Raw genomic sequence first — 22,427 nt, 5'->3', positions numbered from 1 at the left:
TGCATGGATCAGTGGGCTGAGCATTCCAGATAAGCAACCAGAGTGTACTCTCCACTAGCTGGGCAATGTCCAAATAGTTCTGGAGGTTGCACCTGATGTTCATTGTTGCCTGATTAAAACACTAGACAGGTTAACTACAAGGCCTGATCCCCAGCAGACGTTGCTCTGAGCGTAGCTTGCCTATGAAAGATTTTTCACTCACTCATGAACAGATTTTGGTTTAATTCTTGGATTCAGTTCAGATATTTTTTTCCCCTCGTGAAGTGCTCAGAGCTCAGAGCGTAATCACTAGTAAGCTGACTAGTCTCCATAACATTCTGAATGAAGGGGGAATACAAATTTCATCATCCATGGAGTGGAAAACAGAATACCTAGATTTCTTGGGTTTTTCCTGAAGTTTGGAAAACTTGCACATGGGCCTGAGTATATGACCTTAGAATCTGGGAGTGTAGTCTGAAGTAGTTCCTGTGGCAAATGTGGAATTTCTTTGAAGTTTCTGGGTTTTATCTTAAAAATTCATGACAATTTTATATTTAATCTATAATATACCTGTATTTTCAAAACAAAAATATATTAAATTACAAATATTTGAGAAAAAAGGACTCTCCAGTGTGTCTCAGTTTGAGAAATATAGTTTCAGAGAATTTATGTAATATATGTCATCTTTTATTTATTCAATTTATTTAAATCAAATCATTCCCCCCTTCCCCCAAAAAAGGATTTAAAGTAGCGTAAGTAAAGGACACACATAAGGTTAATAGGAATATGTGATGTGCTGTAATCCTTCCGATGAGGCCACCTGTTTCTAAACTCAGACTCTCCATTTAGGGAGGTGAGTTTCATTAAGGAATTTGACATTTTCAAATAAATGTAAAATACTAGATCGGTATCTCATAGACACCAAAGATAAAATCTCATAAAATCATTGAGTTAGGACCTTAATAATGGTCCAGTGGTTCCCAATTCTAGATATACATTAAAATAAATTGAAAAGCCTTTTAAAAATATAGATCCCTGGACCCCACTGGACCTACTGAATTGTATTCTTTGGGGAGCCCAAGAACTTATTAAATTCTCTGGGATGTTTTTATGATTACTCTGAACTGTTACTGGGAACAACTGACTGAATCCATCTTTTATAGTAATGTTTCCAACAGAAGGCTGTTTGCCTTTGTTTAACATTATTTCCAGTGAAGTATCATTTTCCATTCTTGAAGATAGCTCAAAGGTTTTCTTAAATAACAGCTTTACTGAGACAATTTATATGCCATACAATTCACCTAAAGTGTGTAATTCACTGGTTTTTAGTATGTTCACAGAATTGTGCAACTGTCACCACAAATTTAAAACATTGTCACAATCCCAAAAAGAAACCTTAAACTTCTTAGCAGTGACTTCCCTGTCTTCCCACCTCTATCCACCACCACCCAAAGCAGCAACTAATCTGCATTTTGTCTCTATGGATTTGCCTGTTCTGGACATTTCATATCAATGGAATCATATAATATGTTGTCCTTTGTTACTGGCCTCTTTTACTTAGCGTAATGTTTTCAGTGAAACATGTATTACTGTTTTATTGCCAAATACAATTACATCACGTACATATACTACATTTTATTTATCCATTCACCAGTTGATGGATCTACAGGTCGTTGCCATGTTTTAGCTATTATAACTACTGTTGTATGGATATTTTTATTTCTCGTGAATATATATCTAGGAATGGAATTGCAGGGTCAAATGGTAACTCAATGTTTAACTTTTTGAGGAAATACCAAACTGTTTTCAAAAATGGCTGTGGCATTTTACATTCCTACCAGCAGTGTATGAGTGTTTCAGTTTCTCTGTATTCTCAGCAACACTTATTATGTCTTTTCAATTATAGCCATCCTAGTGGGTATGAAGTGGTATTGCATTGCGGTGTTGATGTGCTTTTATGATGGCTAGTGATACTGAGCATCTTTTCATGTGTCGAGTGGCTATTTGTATATGTTCTTGGGAGAAATGTCTATTCAGATCCTTTGCCCATTTAAAAATTGGGTTGTCTTTTATTGTTCAATTGTAAGAGTTCTTTATTCTGAGCATGAAAATCAACAAAAGACAAAGAGTCATATCCATGAGTATTTATTGCTTGCATACTATGCACCAAACACGGTTCAGTATGGAACTTGACCTCAAGACGTCTAAATTTTAGGGAGGCGGCTGGACGCAGCGGCTCATGCCTTGCAATTCTAGCACCCTGTCTCTCAATCAATCCATCAGTAAATTTTAGGGAGGTAAGTTATAGCTATCTAAAAGCAAATACACACAGGTAGTATATAATTAAATGTTGGAATAATTGAAACAAAAGCAATTCTATGGGATGGTTAAATAGTGTTTTTTAAATACAACGTATGATGTGAGAAGAAAGAATTTCAATAAATTAAGACAGAGTCTCCATTATAATGAAAAAGGAAAATTATTGTAGGTTGGAATTATGCAATTAAAATCATCAAGAAGAAGTTAAATGATGGGTAGGTTATTCTATAGCTGTCACCCAATTGCTTCTTTAACTTAAACTTCTTCTCTTTTGCCTCTTGCTCACCCCTTTCCAGCCACAGAGGCCCCCTTGCTATTCCTCAGGCATTCTCAACACACTCCCACCTTAGATTCTTTTCATTTGCTATTGACGGTTTTTATTCACTCTACCTGTAACCCTTACTCCACTTACCTGAATGGCTTGTTCTCTCCTTTCTTGAAGTGTTGTTATATCAGAGAGGCTTTCCCTGACATCTGTATGCAAAATAGTAATACTCTCTTCAGTACACTCTCATCTTTTTCATGGTCTGTTTTCTTCAAAGCACTTATCATCATTTGATGATTTTTGGTTGCTTGTTTGTTATCTGTCTGCCAGAATGACCAACTGCCTTCATTTGCCTTGGACTGAGGAGTTTTCTGAGATGCAGAACATTCAAGGTTAAAAAAGAACAGTCCCAGGCAAACTGGGATAATGAGTCATCCTGTCTTTTCACTGGAATGAAAGCTTCAGGAGAGAGTGGAATTTGTTCACAATGCATATTTGTTAGATGAACAGATTTCCTTTAAGGTTCTGTATTCCTGAAGGGACTTTCTAGTTTCTAGGACTAGAAAATACCCTTTAGATTAAAATTTAAAATTGTAGAAAAAAATTTAGTTTTGGAGAAATTTGGAGGGATAAAAATCAGTTAACAGAACCTCTGAAACAATGATTTTCAGCCTCTGTTTTGCAACACCCTGTGGTATGTTCAGCTCCCTCAAAGGATATTATGAAATTCTTTACCCCTAAAGTAATAATGATAATTCACTTTAATTTAAAATAGAGTTGCATAAAGGAGGAAGGGCGGATTATAAATTTAATTGAGAAAAGCATGTTGCAATTGTGGTAGATTGGAAAGCACTGCTGTCTGACTTCCTGGTTTGAGGAAGCTGAGGGTAATTTAGTGTTTGGGACAAGCAGCTTCAGAGTAGTGAACCTAATGCTACTGCAGGTATTAGTCACTGGTTGTATGATTCCTTCAGTAACTGTTTTGCTGGAGTAGAATGTAAGAGTACCAACACCTTGTCAGTTTTCCTCCTCTGATGTTTACTGCATTACCTATAGAAAGACATCTTCTGAATGTGTCCTTGCAAAATAGTTCCCATCCCTAGTGTACACAAAACATATACAAAGAATGCACTAAGCTGAAATGTACTGCACGTAACACACTTGAAAAATGCTATCCAGATGTATGGTGCTTGATGCCTAGGCACTTCTAAATGCCTTGGCCTACAGCATATTTTAAAATAGAATGTTCTCTCATTTTTCAAATCTCTGTTTGATGCCTCATTTGAGACCTATAAATCACTTGTCCTTAGCCCTGAAGCTGGACGTAGTGCTTAAGACAGATAAGTAAGCAGAATTACAGCATAGAGTGACAAGTGTGAAGATGGAGGTATATGCACAGAGCACTGTGGGAACATGGAGAGGGGCACTTTACCAGATCCATGTATGTGTGGTAAGTACCAGCAACTTGGACACATACTTGATTTTTAATAAATAATATATGTATCTTAGGTAACTATTATTGACAAATAACATCCATAAAGAAGAGTGTACAAATCACAAGAACATAGCATGGTGAATTTTCAAAAGGTAAACACACATGTGTAAGTAGCACCTAGATCAAGAAATGATATTTCAAACATTCAGAAGCCTCACTCCTATCCTGTTCCATCACTATGATCACCTTGCCTCAGAGTAAACACTATGCTGACTTGATGTTGACATCATTATTTTTGCCTCTTTTTGATCTTCATACAAATGGAATCAAACTATATGCTTATTTTCTTTTACTCATTATTTATTTGTGAGTGTCACCCATGTAGTTATTTTGGTTGTTGTTCATGCTCATTACTGATAGTATTCTATTGTATGAGCATACCACAGTTTATTTATCCATTCTACTATTGTTTGACACTTAGGTTATTTTCAGATTTTTTTGCTGTTGTGAATATTGCTACTATGAACATTCTTGTACATGTCTTGGTTAATGCATATATATCCATTCCTGATGGGTATATATTGAAGGGTGGGCTTGCTCGGTCATATAGTATAGACGATAGGACAGTTTTAGGTTTCTCAGCTTTATTAGTTTATCAGTCAGTGTCCAGTCATGAGACAGAAACCATAGCAGTAATTTGAATAGGGAACATTTAATATAGAGAATTATTTACCTAAAGGGGTAAAGGACATCTCTAAAGAATGCAAGACTAGCAGTTGTAGGGAGCAGCTATACTAGGGCTAAGGGAGAGTACCCAAAAGGTAACAAACTTTGAAGACCCTTTCTCCTTTCCCCATCATGCCCCTGTCACAGCTGAGATTCCCACCTCCTTGTTGGAGAGCGTATGGCTGCAGGCTGCCGGAAGATGAAGACCTTCACTGGGGGTGCTGTGGGCCAGAACTGATGCAGGTGGCCTGCTGGGTGCTGGTAAGCCACGGCTGGCAAAGTGGAAATGGGCTGGTTTCAGTGAAACAGGCTGGAGGAAGGGCACTAATGGGTCTCCTGCATGGCTCTGGTGACTGCACCATGGGAGCAAGGAGGAAAGTACACAGAACCAAGATAAGAAGCTCCTCTCTCTGCTGTGCCTTGCACTGTCTCTCCATCACTTTCTGTTAACAAGCTGAGTACTGTACCTGTTAGCAAAGGAAAATTGTTTACAGGGTCTGTCCCCAGCTTCATAAACAGGGTAAAGCAGAGTGGCTTTGGGAGATGAGAGGCAGTAAATGAATGAATAGCACAACTAGATAATGCCAAACTTATCTTCCAGTTTATTATTTTTCCTATTAAACCTATCCTCATGAGTTCTTAAGTTTAGAGAATATGTTCTTCAGTTCCACAATTCCATTAGATTCCTTTCTATAAATTCCAGTTCTCTGGTTAATTTATCTTTTCATCTATATTCTAAATGGCTTTCTCCATTTTCTTGTATATGTAAATCATATTCATTTTCCAGTCCATGTGAGCTCATTCTGGTTTCTGAAATACACTTGGGCTGTTTTGTTTGCTTTTTTTTTTTTTTTTTTTTTTTGGTTATCCATCACGTGGCTCTATTTTTTGTGTTTCTGGTAGTTTTGAGTGAATGTCAGATATTCCAGTTAAAAAACTGTAGAGGCTCCAGATAACGCTATCTTCTTCCAGAAAGAGGGTTTATTGTCCCCTCTGATAGGGACATAGGCTGATGTGATTGGTTGATCACTTTAATCCAGTCAGGGATTTTGCTGAGTCGAGGCTGGTTTATGGCTTTGCTAAGAGTCTGTTTACTTCTGGTTCACTTCTGTCCTGGGGTAGTGTTCTTCAGGGTTTTACTTGGGAGGCTGGAATGGCCAGTATTCCTAAACAATTCTAAGTGCCTTGGCCCACGATATACTTTAGGATAGAATTCTCTGTCATTTGTCAAATATTTAAACACACAAGCAATATGGATCCCAAATTCTAAATGTTGTCTTACAAGACTGCTGATTGCTTTGCTCTGCTTTTCACAGGCATTTTCTTAATTTTTAGCTTCTTGACCTGGGCTACCCTAAAATTCTTCAAAGTCTTGAGGGAAGCTGGCTGCATGTTTGAGGTCTCTCAACACTGCCAAAAGTTCCGGTGGTTTCTCTAAGCCTCAGCAGCAGTTTTGTGACTGTGCATAGCCTGGATTATCAGCCTCCCTCCTGTACCCAGAATTTGCTAATGTCCCCCGGGTACCTTAGCAGCTGGAGACATCAGTTCCTCTCCCTGAGTTTCTCTCTTGATTCTCAGCCTCCCAGTTCTCATTGCTTCCATAGATAGCAAATACCTTCAGATAGATTTCTATATTTTATTTAGCTTTCTAGTTGTTTTTATTGAAAGTGCTGGTCTGTGTAGAGCTTACTTCATCCCACCTGGAAGTATAAGTGCTCTGTATTATATTTTGAGAACACATAATTTTACAATTTACTTTCAAAGTAATAGTACAAAAGACTTTAGCAGATAAAATACAGTGTACATGTATTATACCTTGGTAGGAATACAGAATTAATAAAGTTAATTGTTAATAATTAATGAAAATGTTTGATATTAATAAAATGTTTAAGATTAATAAAAATTAACAAAATGAAGATAACAGTACTTCTTCATTTTTTATGAAAACCTAGATGTTAACTTCCAATGTATACTTTCCTAAGGTAGAAATAAGAACATTATTTAGCATGGCATCTCTGGTTCTCTTGATTTTAATGCAGTGTGTAATCAAAGGGTACATCATCAGTAAATTACCAAAGAGAATATGAGAAAATTACTAGAAATTTTGGTGGAAAACTGGTTTATGTGTTGATGAACTAAAAACTATTGTATTTCTACCATGTCTATTTTCTCAGCCAGGGAAACATTTTATGAGGTAGGAAGAAAGTTATTATTATTATTATTTTAAGAATATACTTCCTAAAGGAAGACGTGGAAGAACCCTCGTTAAAAATTATGATGCATGATTTCATCTGTTTTCCAAGGATGTTGCTATTATATTATAGCCAATTATAGATTAAAAAGAGTATTAATATATACACATATGCATACACAAATAATTTGAAAGCATGTGTTATAAACAAGGCTTTAAAAGCATAGTTGTAGAAAAACAACATCTTGAAAGCACAAACAAGGTACATTAAAAATGTTCACTCTCATAAGACAAATGAAAAAAAGGCAAACCAAGTTATTTTTTGAAATCCAATGGCAAATATAACATTTAGCAGATGTTGCCAGTTTTGATTTACTCTATTGAATTTTTAAAACAGCTTTTGGGAAAATGAGGTATTGAGTTGAGCGTAAACCATTGCAATTCAAGAATATGCTTATCCAGAGGAGTTATTTAATCAGTTTTGAAGATTACCCGTTCATTGTCTTTGGTTGGTCATCTCTTGTCATCCATCTACTCTTCGTCACCTCCTATTCTCTCCACCACTGTCTTCAAAGAGCTGGATTTTTAAATAGTAATAATAATAATTAGCATTCAAAATGCAAATAAGTACCAAGAAAAACCAGTCTCTAACCCTACATGAGTTAAAGATGAATATTCACCGTGTAGTAGATATTTATTTCCGGTGTTTTTCTGCCTATGCTACGTGGACATATGTACAGTACATTTTTCAATATTTTTTTTACTTTGTATATTGTCATAGCATTTTTCCTATGACATTACAGATTTATCATAAGCACCTTTTAAAATTGGCTTCTGTTCTTTTGATCTGTTCCTGATTGCTAGTACCTCTACAGGAAGATGAAAGATGTATCTCAAACCAGTCCTTTTTCTTTATTTTTGTTTGTTACTCTTAGAGAGTTCCACTTGAAGCTAAATGAAATGGTGGTTACTCATGAATTCTTAACCACCTTTCCCCTTACCCTGACTAATAGTTGGTTATCGTTAATAACTTACTAAAAATCTATTAATTCATCATTTTAAGACTAATGTCTGTCAACAGGGATTCTACCTTTGCTTCTCTTAAGAAAATAAGGGAAAAATGAAGGTTTTAGTAACATTAAAATTGTTTCTGGCTAATATATGTATACCATTGAGTAGAAGATAGAGAATCAACCTTTCACTAGGACTTTGGTTTAATTGGAGAATCAGGACTTAGACATTAAAAGGGAAATATTGTAGCAAGTTACATAGTGTATTGTCATAGCACATTATATACATCTTTGTTGCATTATATTCTGTCTAGTAATTGGTTGTTTACCTTTTTGTCTCCTCTACATTTGTGACTACACCTTGAAGGCAAAGACTATTATCTTACTTGTCTTTAGTTTTCCTAACATCTATTTGTGGTACCAGGCACACCAAGGTTTTTTTTTGTTTGTTTGTTTAAATGAATGAATATGCTGAGCACCACATTCATGGGTACAGGAAGTTTGATAAAGTAGTGATTATTGTACCTAAGGTGATCTGAGACTATGGAAGAAGAAGGGTTCTAGCTGAGTCTTCAAGAAAGAGCAGAATTTAGAAGACAAGAGAGGAGGGGGTGGCACTGTAGACAGGGGACAAAACTACAGAGAAGCATCACACACCAAGAATGGCATATTGGAAGCACTGAGCAAGCCAGTTTGCTTGGAGTAGAGTTTGCATAGGCAAATAGTAGAAAATACAGTTACAAAGGTAGGTTGATATAGAATTGTAAGGGGTTAGGATACAATGCCAAGGATTATTCATTGCTAGTCTGTGCTGTGATTTTAAAAAAACTTCCACAGCCTTAGGTTTTGTTTTCCTTTTTTTCTTCTTTCTAATATGATTTACCCAGACTTTGAAACTTTTGTGAGATGTTCATGATTTGAGGATAATATTTTTTCCTTTATGATGCTGAGGATTTCAGAAATTTTTAATGCCTCTTTAGCCACTTGCTGTTAAGTAAGCTTCCTGAAATAGTTATGAACTTCATGTGTATACATTAGATTTTCAGAGGAGTCAGACTTTTATTAATATTTAAAAAGAATGTACAGTTGATTGTTGACTATATTCCCTCAGGATCTTTAAATTAATTATTTCATATTCTTCACTTGTTTCAAAGGCTGGTCTTACAACTAGCTTGCTTTGTGTGCTTTTGGTATAGAGGGTCTTTTGAGGAAAGGGCTATTTATTTTTTAATAAAGTTTTAATTTTAGAATTTTAGTTTTAGATTTATAGAATTATTGCCAAAACAGTACAGAGAGCAGAGAGTTCTTGAGTGCCCCACATTCAGTTTCTCCTATTGTTAATATATTACTATGGTATGTTTGTGACAATTGATAAATCAGTATTAATATATTATTATTAACTAAAGTCCATACTTTATTCAGACTTTTAAAGTTTTTTCCTAATGTTCTTTTTCTGTTCTAGGGTTCCATATTCCATGTAGTCGTCATGTCCTTTTGGGTTCCTCTTGTGACAGTTTTTCATATTTTCCTTGTTTTTGATAACTTTGATGGTTTTGCAGAGTAACTGGTGGGCTATTTTATAGAATGTCACTCAGTTGGGATTTGTCTGATTTTTTTTCATGTTTAGGCTCTGGTTATGGGCTTTTGGTACTCAGAGGAAGACCTCAGAGGTACGAAGCTTTTTTCATTGCATATCAAGTCATATTGATAGTCACGTACTATCAATAGGACTTTTCAGTGTTGTTGACCTTAATCACTTGGCTTGAGGGAGTGTTTGCTACCCTGTAAAGCTATTCTTTCTTTCCCCCTTTTATACTGTACTATGGTAGGGACTCACTGTGTGTAACCCATAGAAGTGGGGAGTTATACCCTCTTTGAGGACAGTGTCTAATAAATTATTTGGAATTTTTCTGCATGGGAGATTCGTCTATTCTCCCCATTTATTAATTTATCCAATCATTTCTTTATATCAGCATGGACTTACAGATATTTATTTTATACTTTGGGTTACAGTCCAATACTATGTTACCTATTTTGTTATTCAAATTCTTCTAGCTTTGGACATTGGACATTCTTTCACTTGGTTTCTGTATTCCTTTGACATGCCTCCATCATTATAGGGTTTTTATTTATTTGTTTTTTTGTAACATTTTCTTACTTTCTGGCACTATGAGATGATCTAGGTTCATCTTGTCAGTTTCTTGCTTCAGTCTTAGTATCAGCCATTTCTCTGAGGAGCCCTTTTCTTTTTTATTGGAGAAAGGTCTTAGAAACCAAGATCTGAGTGCTAGGTGTGCTTGTTGCTACTGGGATGTCATTGCTTTTATTTAGGTGCTTTCAGCTCACAGAACAAGGAAATGTGCATATCCATGAATATTTGTATATGTAGCCATCTGTACCTATATTAAGGGAAACATGACTTCATACTGTTGTCTTCAACTCTTATCCACTTCCACATGCATCATCCTAGTCACCAGGAAGGATTATTTTAAGATCTCATTTGTGTATGTACTGATGTCTGCCTTCCTGTGATATTATTCCTATCTTTTTATTAGTTAATTCCTTCTACAAACATATATTGAGTCTATATTATATTTAAGCCTTGCACTATGTGCAAGGGGTACAAAAATGAATGATTCATTGATACCTTCACAATTTCTTCAATACCTGTTTGAATACCTCATATTTAGCACTGTGTTCTGTTCTCACACTTTAGTAGTGGGGAAAATATGACTACCAACAATTATGCTATAAGGCAAAATGTAACTGTGATACAAGGTGGGAAAAAAGTATGTTCTTGTGTTGCTTAAATAGTAGCTAAGACTGAGTGATTTATAAAAGAGAGTAGTCTCTTTAGGCTTACGGTTCTGCAGGCTGTGCAGAAAACATGGAGTGGCATCTGCTTCTGGAAAGAGTCTCAGGGATCTTACAATTATGGCAGAAGGCAAAGGGGAAGTAGGCATGTCACATGGTGAGAACAGGAGCAAGAAGGAGAGGAGGGGTGGCCATACTTTTTCAAACAGTCAGATCTCATGTGAATTCAGAGAATTCCCTCATTACCATGAGGTTAGACCCACCCCTATGAACCAGACACCTCCCACCAGGCCCCACCTCCAACATTGGGAGTCACATTTCAACATGAGATTTGGAGGGGACGGAAGTCCAAACTATATCAGAAAGATAATAACAAAGTTCAAATGAAGAAGAAATTACTTCAGGAAAGACAGTCACATGATGAATTTAGCAGTTAGAACCTGGTGAGATGCAAATGACAGAAAATACAATCAATCAGGTTAAAAAATTAATTGGTTCATATAACAGTAAAGACCAGGAGTAGAACTAGCTTGGGGTGTGAATAGTTTTAGGGCTTAAACAGTGTTATGAGGGCTTTGCTCTGCCTTCTGCTCATGCTGATATTATCCTTAGTCTCTTCCTAGTATCTCCTAATACTTCTAGGTGAACATCATAACACATAGTTCCAGAGAAGAGAATGTCTGGTATCACAGAGTCTTGTAACTGAGACTTGTTTGTCTTGACTCTTTTCATATAGGTCATTGTATCCTGAACATTATTGCTCTGGGGCACAGAATGTGCTGATGAGCTTAGCTCTGTACATATGCTTCATCTGTTTCACAGATGTTGGTTTTGTGATTATTATTAATTAAGGTATTCATTTTTGTTTTGTGAACTTGTCCATGTATTTGTTATATTTTACAATTTTTTTTAAAAGAGCTAAATATATTTAGCATATACATATTAATTAGTATAATTCCTCAGATTCAGGTAGTCCACTTAATCCTAAGATGGCTATCTACAAAGAAACTTACTCCTAAACACATCATGGCAAATGACAGAAAACCAAAGACAAGGAGAAAAATCTGAAAACAACCAGAGAAAACAAAAGAGCAACCATTAGATTGTTAGCTGACTTCTGAATAGCAATAATGGAAGATAGAATATAGTTTAGCGATATACTTGAAGTGATAAACTAAAAACAGTTTAAAATCCTATATCTAGCAAAAAGATTCTTGACTAATTTAAGTGAAATAAATCTATTTTCAAGTAAATGAAAGCAGAGACTTCATCATTAGCAAACCTTTACAAATTCTTCAGGGAAATGAAAGATAAAAATCTCAGATGGAAGATTAGAGATGCAGATAGGAGTAAAGAACAACAAAATACAATAAAGGGAGCTAGTAGTTAAAGAGGGTAGAAAATTATAAATCATCTAGAGGGTTTTTCAGCTAGAATTGTTTTATACATTCTGGTGGTCGTTAGGATTTATGTTCCCAATATACTTCACATAGGTAGATATTAAATTATGTGACTATTTGGTATTTACTGGTTTGGGAGTGGGGAAGTGGGTAAATGTAGGGTGAAAAAAGAAAATGACACTAAAGCTTGGCTTCGCAAGTGGCTAATTTAATGTTGACCATGTCTGCCATCCTGCTTTCTACATTTATCTTCTTGTATTGCTGTGTAGTATTATTTCATGGGGACATCAGGATATATTGATTGCTGGTTCCTAGCTCCCAAAGATTTCAATTTATTTATTTAGTCTGGGGTAGAACCTGGGTATCAATGGCTTTAGAAAGCCACTTCTAAGGCTGGGCAACATGGCAAAACCTTGTCACTACAAAATACACAAAAATTAGCCATGCATGGTGGCTTACACCTGTAGTTGCAGCTACTTGGGAGGCTGAGGTGGGGGAATCCCTTGAGCTCAGGAGGTTGAGGCTGCAGTGAGCTGAGATGGTACCACAGCACTCTAGCTTAGGTGACGGAATGAGACCCTGTCTCCAAAACAACAAACAAACAAAGCCAATTCTAGTGTTATAACCAGAGTCGAGAACTACAGATTTTGAAAATGAATATAAGTGAGACAGATCTGAATTCTAGACTTAGTTTTATTGATTACTAGTTGTATTATGGTGGATCTATGTATTTATTTATTGTTAAAACTGATAAGTACCTATCTCACAGGGCCATTTTAGGGAGTAAAGACAGTAACATTCAAATGTAGAAATGAAAAGAAAACCAGAGATGTGGAGGCCAAAATGACCAAGAGCAATGTACAATCATCAGAGAGAGCTTAACATGTGGATGTATTTTCAAAGAAGGCCTAAGTTTACCTTTATAATTAAAGCAGTTTGTTTGATTTTTGTACTTATCTTTCAACTCCTATCGAAATGAGGTTTTGTACTTGCTGAAGTCTTTAGGATTGGGATTGTTCTGCTGTACTTGGGTTATCTACAGGCACATTACAGAGGAAGAGTCTCATAAATTTTGAACCTGGTTCTAATATATGTTTTCTCCAACATTTTTAAAAAGCCAGAAAAAAAAAACCTTAGCCATTAAAAAACATTTCAGGGAAATTATCTGCATCCTGCTGAGAATTTTATGCCAAACTGCAGCCCCCACACAAGCTTTGGAGAGCCAAGATATTTAAACCTGTGAAGTACAACGCCAGCTCAACCCTTACGTTGGTTTGATGTAATCCTTTAACCACAGAACGGTTTCTAGCCTTGAATTGACAATGACTCAGTGGACCTTGTATACATTTGAAGAATGTTTTTAAGTAGGTAGGATTATGAAAATAGAATACAACATTATTCTAAACAAAACATTCAACACATTGTATACAGTTTCTTGAATATGTTTCAAGAACATTTATGAAGAAGACAGATTGAAAAGTAAAGTCTGGATTATTATAGAATTTTTAAAAGGACAGCTAATTACTTACAGTATCTAAAATAGTCTACCAGAGGTTATCAGCCACTTTTAAAAATCAAACAGGACTGTTCATTAGGAGATTAAAAAATTGATTTGCATAAACACTAATTGACATCACAATTATATGTCATTTGTGTGTTTAAAGATACTTTTATTTTTGTTTTTTCTTAAGAGATAGGGATCTCTGCTGCCTAGACTGGAAGTGCAGTGGCACAATCATAGCTCACGGCTGCCTCGACTTCCTGAGCTTAGGTGATCCCACCTCAGCCTCTTGAGTAGGTGGGACCACACTTCCATGCCTAGCTTAAAGATATATTTTTAAAAGATTTATTTTATTGATTTTAGGAATTTGAAGGTATTTCCAAGGTTACCATAAACTTTAGCCTAGTTAGCACCTATGGGAATTATTTTTAAAAGGCAAAATGTGTCTTAATGAGATTTGACTGTAATTTAAAATTAATTTAATGTAGTAAAAGTATAAGTTAGCTGTTTATTTTACTTTTAGCTCTTATCTAGGTTCTACTCCAAAGTCAGTGAATCTACACAGATTAAATTGAAAGCATTTTCAAGTCAGGAAAAAAAGAAAACTATTTCAAACATTTGAGTTTTTATGTTTTTATTGGTATATGAATATATCTGAATAGAAATAATTTTGGAATTAGCTATAGATTTATGTTATGTAGGTATCTTGTCTAGTTCATAGTGAATATATTATAGACAACCTTAGTTGTGTTTTACTGAGTTAGAAAATCTGTAATAGTAATTTTCAACCTTTTAATATGAAATGTAAACAATTGAAATACTATCTGTTAATCTAAGAATTTTGACTTCCTGAAGAGAACTTAAAGGCCATTTCTTATGTTTTGTTAGTATTTTTTGGACTTTTAAATTTGTAATTATTAAATTTGAGATAAAAACTTTGGTGCTATTTTGCAACATGCCCTGTAAAAACTTCTGTTTTTCAAGGAAACAATGCATTTAAAAATGTTTGTAACATTTAGAATAAAGGACTAAGAAGTATTTAAAAGTGATAATTTTTAAAGCCAGATTAAAGAATTAAGATTAATTACATAGCTTCTTTAACTGTTAGCATCATGTCAGAGCTATAAATTTCTAACTAGCCATTTTAGAAATCAAATCATAATTCTTGGGTATAATTTTGAGAAATCAAAACACAAAATTAATTACAACTGTCGAATTTCCTTATTTGAAAAACTTTCTATTTTGGAGTATTGTATAATGAATCTCCATGGATCTCGTTTCAATAATTGCCACGTCACAATCTATACTTCTATTCACTTACTGCCTAGCATCATAGTTTGAAGCAAACCCCACAATTATGATATTTTGTCTGTAAATATTTCAGTATAGTACTCAAAAAGATAAGAAATCTTTTTAAAAGCCTAACCAAAATACCATTATCTTATCTAAACAAACTGATAGTAACTCGCTAGTGTCATCAAATAACCAGTCATTGTTCAAATTCCTAATTGTTTGAATTAAGATCTATGCATTGCGAGTGTTATGTCTAGTCTCTCTCTGTCTCTGTCTCTGTCTCTGTCTCTGTCTCTGTCTCTCTCTCTCTTTTTTGGTTTGAGACAGAGTCTTGCACTGTTGCCTGGGCTGGAGTGTACTGGCACCATCTTGGCTTACTGCAATCCGCCTCCCGGGTTCAAGCAATTCTCCTGCCTCAGCCTCCCAAGTAGCTGGGACAACAGATGTGTGCCACCATGCCTGGCCTTTTTTTTTTTTTATTTTTTTTTTTATTTTTAGTAGGGATGAGGTTTCACAGTGTTAGCCAGGATGGTTTCGATCTCCTGACCTTGTGATCTGTCCGCCTCAACCTCCCAAAGTGTTGGGATTACAGGCGTGAACCACTGTGCCCGGCCGTCTCTTTTAACTTATTGGTTTTCTCCATCTTTTTTTCCCTTTTTTTTTACAATTCATGGCCGCAGAAACTAGGCCATTTGTCCTAGAAAATTACCACAGACTAGATTTTGCTGATTGTGTCTCTGTGGTATAGTTTAACATGTTTCTTTGTTCCTCTGCAGTTCATATAAATTGGTAGTTGGATATATGTCCCAAATTTCTTGTACCTTAAATTACTTGGTACATAGTCACAAACCAACAGTAACCCTGGTTTCCCGTACACCCCTGCTCTGAGTTTTGTGAAATAGCTGAAATAAGGACTATGTGCTTTATTTTATACATGACATATACAGGAATCTTTAGATTTTATTTAGCTAATTGTATATAATGTTTGACTGAAGATTTGAATTTGCAGTGACATTATTTAGAGCAAAATGAGACAAATATGTGTATAGGAAATAGAACTATCAAAAGCAACAAGGATTCTACAGGTACAGTATCCTGGTGTCATTTATTTTAAGGACAGGTAGACTATTCACTGAAAACTTCCCTAACCATATCACTCTTTTTAAACGTGTCTATCTGTTTTTACAATAATGACCCCTGTTCATTAAGTAAGGTGAATTATACTAAATATGCTTTATTTTAAACAGTAACAGGAGAAACTAGAGAGTTAACAGTTTAGTTTAGCACTTGAAGGATTAAGGAATTATATATTGTAGTTGAAAAAGACGCTGATCTGGTTAATCTGCAACCTCTGTTTATGATATATTTAATGTGTGCATATTGATGATAGGTGTCATATATAAAAATTACGGAAATTCTTCTGTATTGAGAATAGTTGGGAAACAAAGTACACTGCTTAGTCAAATATTTAGACTCATAAGAATATACTACAAAAGATTTATATGGATCACCAACTCTTTTAAAATAATTGGATTTTTAATAAAATACCCCTTACACTAAAGGTAGAACATAATTTGATCTTTTTTTGATGGTTTGGAAGCATTTAAGAAATCTGATAGCATCAGAATTATTATTAACCTTAATTGTCATTATATTGTAGCTGCATAGCAGAGTTGATTAATGCAGAGTTCCAAAGTAATGTTTGTTACCAGGCTTGGATTAAGAAAGCCTGAATGGTAGTCGCAGGGAATCACATAAAGAGACAGTAACCACTATGGATGCATATATATGTGTGGCTGCATACATAGACTTGTATTTTCTCATGTGCACAGGTGTACATATTATTGTTAAACGTATAGTGTATATTGTTAAACATATATACATATATATCAACTTGTGACATGTGTAGCCATTACCAGTACTAAGGAAGCTGCAAATGGAAGGAATTTGATCAAAATTTACCAAGAGGAAATTGGCTCCAAGACATAATGCTTTTGGCTGGAGAAGATAGTGATCCTGGCACAGTATACTCTCTATTTCCTTGTTAGAGCTCCAAGATTAAAAGAATTAGCTACATAGAGACAGATGCTTGGTAGCTTTCTGGAAGCACAATTATAAGGTTTATGAAAAACAGGAAGATCAACATCACATACAGGTTTTATGAACTGGGAACTGATTTAATGTGCTATTTTGTATCTCTTAGACCCCTGTCTATTGAGCCATAATAATTTCATTTCATTTTTATAACTTTTTTTACATTCTTATTTTAAGTGTGATAGCTTTTGGAAAGGAATTATGTCTTAGAATGCTTTTAAGATGCTATTTTTCAGACTGTTCAAACTTTTTGTGATTGATGACTGTAATTAGTCTTATTGCAATATTGTATTTTCAGAATTGCTCTCCAATTTTCTTTTGTCTACTTCTGCTAATAATCACAGATTAACTTGGCTCCCAGTAGCCAATATCTTTATTGACCCCGGAACATTTTTTGGATCCTTTAATATGCGTAATTTAGTTTATAATGAATTGAATAGTGGTGATCATTCACTTGGAAAATAATTTGAGTGCCCACTTTGAATAGCCCGTAATGTCTAACACAGTATTTGCATAGAGATGAATAAGATTCTGTTCCTGATCTCCAATAGTTTATAGTCTTATTAGAAGGAAGGTGATATAAGTAACTACATTACCCAGACAATCAGTGATTCCTTATTAACGTTACTAAATGCATTGAATAGGAGAGGTTTCTTTTTATCTTTAATTATCAATGACTGAGAAACTTCAGCTATACTTTCTGTGGCATTTTGCTTACATGACACCAATAAACACCTGATGCATCTACCATAAATGAAGAGACCATGGGAGGAAATAGTTTTTTTAGAAGATGCCCTAAAATCTCAATAATCTTATTTGTAGCTGGGGCTACCAACTCAAATGTCTGAAGGAGCCAGTCAAGTGTACTCGGGTAACACACATGAATGAGAAAGTAGATATAAAACAGTTGGAGTTGGTGGGGATTATGACCTGCCAAAATGTGTATGCTTTGTCGAAACATTTTCAAATAAAAATTTGTGTGGGTCAAAGAAAGCATGTCTGCAGGCTGAGGCGGCCAATTTGCAAATGCTCCATAATTCCTTACTCTTAATGAAACCATTACAAAAACATTTGAGAGAAACGATGATTTAAAATTATACACAAATAAATATGCCCGATTTGAGAATAATCACACCATTTAGCAAGCTATTTGGCACTTTCCCCTCTAGGGCACAAGTGATATAAAATCAGGTGTGCTGGGATCTCAGGGGGAGCCTGGATGATATTACAGATCTAGGCAGACGAAAGGATCAAGTTTAGTAAAATTCACTACTGTAGGAGAAGCAGAAATGAGCAAGAGTGATGTTGGCTCTCCATTGTTGAAGATGTTTCCCCTCGCTTAGATATTGACAGCTCTGGAGTCTAGGTGTTAATTATTGTTAGAAGTAGACCAGAGGTCTGGAGACACAATCTGTAACTTCCTGGGATACTTGTGGGGCAACTAGTGGAAAGCTCTAGTGGGTGGAGCTTTTAGCCATCATTTAGTCGGTGGATTGTATGTGACAGTCTATCAAGTTTATATGAAATTATTTGGGCCCTTAATCACAATGAGAAAATTCATCAGAAAAACAATTAAGTATTCTGGATTTCACCTGCTATCTGAATGCCTGAACCTGACTCCAAAATCATGAAAAGATTATTTAGGGCCAAGGAGCAGGTCTCACCCCAGGCATACTTAATCAGTGTATCAGAGGGTTGGATGTGATACTCTGTCTTTTTAAGATGCTCCTACAGTTATTCTGATGATAGCCAGTGTGGAAGCTAGGGTTGTAGGTGGGAAAGGTTCGTATATACTTGTAGGGAAAGATCAGGCTTCCCTGGTTAATGAAGATTGAACATTGACAGCCTTCCATTAAGGGATTTTTTAAAAAATAAAATGCTCTTTATTAATAAAAAGAAACCTAGTCTGTTTGATAATGAGTTGATGGCAATATAAATTGGTAGCTTGGGATATTAGGGCTTTGTTAAGGTTCGTGAAGCACTCATTGGAGAGAGTATATCTTCATGATTATTTACCCTGAGACCCGGGAAAGGCTGTGTGGATGGTACCACTTGAAACAGATGCTTTTATTTAGTTTACTTTGAGAGGCACCACAATTTTGAAAGAACTGGTAAGGGATGGGTTTGGGGGCTAGAGACAGATGGCAGTAGTTTAAGGAAGAGACAGCTGATGAAACAGTAATCACTGTATATGCTAAGTTGATAAATGGTTTGAAGGCAGTCACCATGGCTGCCTTCTGGGGACCCATTTTGAGTCTCTCTGGAGAGAGAATGTATGCAAAAGATGTAAAGGTTTACTGGCCAGAGGCACACATTTCCAGCTTGGCATGGAGCCAGTGCTCATATGATACCGCAGGACAGCTTGTACGTGCTGAACGTGTTCCAGTCAAGTGGAGGAAAGGTAAAAATATCTCCTGTTTAAGGGACCATGAAGCCAGTGAAGGCCTCCTATCTAAGCTCAGTGCTAAAGGGCTGGTGTACTGCTCATTGTATGCGTGTCAGTAATCAAAGGGTCCTTATTTAGTCTGGAATAGTTGTTCATTTGTCTCCTTTAAGTCCTTCAGTGGGACTCTTGGCTTTTTTAGATGTCTCACTTGATTACCCACTGAATCAAATAATTTACTGGTGTTTGAAAAGCTCTGGGATGGGGAACATCTCAGAGGCCTATTTCAGATCTATCTTAACTTAAATTTATTGAATGAGTTGTAATATACAAAAATATAGTTTGTGTTTTTCCTACCTTCTTTACTGTTTATTTTTCCCTTAAGAGAAATGATTATAATCATTGTTGGGTTAGTAGAAACAGATTAATCCTCTATGTAGATTTTCTGCAGATAAATGTAGGAAGCTACTCAACTTTTGGTTTGGCAGAAAACCCAAACCAAATCTATAATTTTGGTTGAAGTGCTCTTGAATAGTTACATGGCCTAGTGAGAGCTCATGTGCCTCTCCTTCTGATCTTTCCCCTAAAGAGGTAAAATGATGATAATGGTGTTGTGGTGTGTCAGCACTCTTTTCTTTTTGCCATTTTTTAAAAGTGACAGAAACCTGATTCAAACTGGCTTTAACTTTAAAGAGAATGAATTGTCTTACAGAACCTAACAGTCCAGAATTGAGCATCAGACAAAGCTTGGTCTAGAGGCTGAAATAATGTCATTTAAGGACCTGGTTTATTCTCATTTCTTTTTTTCCTCTGCTCTGCCTCCCATTGTATTGGCTTTTAGTCTTCATATCCACACAAAGTCACAAGTCCTTTCCCTTATGAATACAAAGTTGTTACTCCAATTCAGACTTTATATTCTTTTTTCTCAGCAGTCCTAGGTGATGTCTTTATTTATCTCATTGGGTTTGATTGCATATGTGCCCAATGGCTGAATCAAACATTGAGGCTAAGTGCATAGGCAATATTGATGGGGGTAGTTAGTGAGGACCTATAGAGCTTATAGAGAACTGGAGCTTCTCACTCAAAACTCATGCCTGAGAATGTGGAAGGGAGGTCTCCCTCACAAAATTGGGTTGATGTTAGCAGCAGGAGGGAAAATGGATATTGAACATGAAACAATGGATGTTTACTAAATGTAGGCTTAGACCAAGGGTATTATATGGATCTGGGGACAGGAGGTAGAGTTTTTAGGGGGAAGAGTAAAGATATTGAAAGTTCTTAGGCCCATTTACACATAAATTGTGTTACTAGGACATTGGTGGTTTTAAGGAAACTGGCCAGGAAGGCCTCTAACTGGGATTTTGACTAAGAGGAAGAGGGTCTGACAAATACTGCAGGTCTAGAGTTAAGTCCAAGGAGCTCAGCTAAGGTGAGGAGAAATAGTTACATAATATAAATCATTGTAGCTAAGGGACCTAGTCTCACTAGCGAAGTCACCTAGGTCAGAGATCAGAAACCAGGTATCAGAGCCTGCAGATGTTTCTCCAGTTGTACATAACAACTTGGTCGAAGCTGTTTACTCTCCTTATTCCATGCCTCCCATTCCTATGGGTTTCTGTGTGATTATCATAGTCAGAAGAAAATGAGAATGTACCATGGCGTCTAGTGGCAACTGAGACAGGAAAAAAGTTACTATCTTGATCTGTGAGAATGGATAGGAGTCCCCTCTGGCTATAAAATATTCAGTGCCAGCAAAGGGTCACTAAGCTTGAATGATCTTTCATTGTGATTTAAATAATTTGCTCCAAGTTTAAAATCTTCTGACAGAATTGGGATTCTTAACTTTGTAAGTTCGAAAGATTCCTGAAGACATTTTCTAATGAAAAGTGTAACACTAACAAAGTGTTTGCTTTAACTAAATGATTTCAGTTAATTTCTTGTAAAGAAACACAGAAGCACACATTAACTTAAAATAAGCTCACACTGTTGTTTCTTGTAGTACAGCCAGGAAAAACAGTAACAAGCTGTCTCCTTCAAAATCACACTGGATGATATTCGAGCAACCTGGAAAATTTAAATTCATTCCCAGGAAAAACAATTTGAATTAAGTTAGAAATCATCTTTGCTAATTTCCTTTCTGCCATTGCCTTTCATTCTCTGGGTCTGGGTAGCATTAATTGAGAAGGTGTGTGGCATCAATAGCTCAGGTAAATGGTGACAATTCATTTCAGAGCTACATCCAACCTGGGGCCACAAAAAGTTTTAATGTTTAGGATTCATAAATCAAATTTCATCCTACACTGACATTTTGTCCTAAATTATTAGGACAATATATTACTTTATATATTTTTAAGAAACCTCTCTTTTAAAACTTGAGCATTTTGGCCCCAAATAGATTTTATTTTGTATTTAAAAGATATGACCTTAAAATTGTGAGGATAAAGACAGCACCTATGGAAGAAATAGAGTACATTTAGCATTAGTCACTCTAGTACTCTTGAAGATGCTTATATTCAATAATTTTAGTGTTCCTAGCCTTAGTTCTCTAATACATGTTTTGGCAAATATGTTATTTTTATTCTCTGAGTGGTTACAGTTTTAAGAGAAGAATGGCTAATTAAGATTCTTTTCCTTTGGAGGGTATTCTTTTCTTTTAATTTCTGTCCCATTTGAGGGAGTTTCCAAGATAGAAAGGAATCTACCTACATTCTTCCTCTTAATAAATGTGGAAGATTGGATCAAGAGATGTGGTTTAAGATTTCTTCCTTTTCTACTTGTTTCACCTTTGTTTCCTCCCATTTATCCATCCCCAGTTCTTAAGAAATAAACAAGTTGGAAATAAGCTGGGTGATCCTAGAGACTCATTTGGAGTAGAAATTCAAGGTGGAATGGGGATGCATACTGATCACCTTCTTTTAAGAGGAACTGAAAGGTAGTCTATATAGCAACTTATGATGGGCAAGAAGGGACATTACAGGCTTTTGAATTTTATAAATGGAGCAATAATTATAATTAGG

At 35.7% G+C, this 22,427-nt stretch overlaps 1 protein-coding gene across 7 annotated transcripts in view; it reads left to right on the top strand.

Moving 5' to 3' along the window:
- The window catches only part of BABAM2 (BRISC and BRCA1 A complex member 2), a 450,382-nt gene that overhangs the window by 104,659 nt on the left and 323,296 nt on the right, over positions 1–22,427 (top strand). Inside the window, exons 2-3 of one of the 7 annotated variants that reach the window (XM_054245113.2) lie at positions 3,874–4,013; positions 4,872–4,985. The exons of the other annotated variants lie outside the window; for them this stretch is intronic. Coding sequence (XP_054101088.1) covers positions 3,945–4,013; positions 4,872–4,985 — 183 coding nt within the window. The 5' untranslated portion in view covers positions 3,874–3,944. The remainder of the gene's footprint in view (positions 1–3,873; positions 4,014–4,871; positions 4,986–22,427) is intronic. 7 annotated transcript variants of the gene reach the window in all.

The sequence above is a fragment of the Callithrix jacchus genome, chromosome 14 (genome assembly GCF_049354715.1).
Source record: "Callithrix jacchus isolate 240 chromosome 14, calJac240_pri, whole genome shotgun sequence".
NCBI lineage: Eukaryota > Metazoa > Chordata > Mammalia > Primates > Cebidae > Callithrix > Callithrix jacchus.
This window is presented reverse-complemented; position numbering and strand designations above follow the sequence as displayed.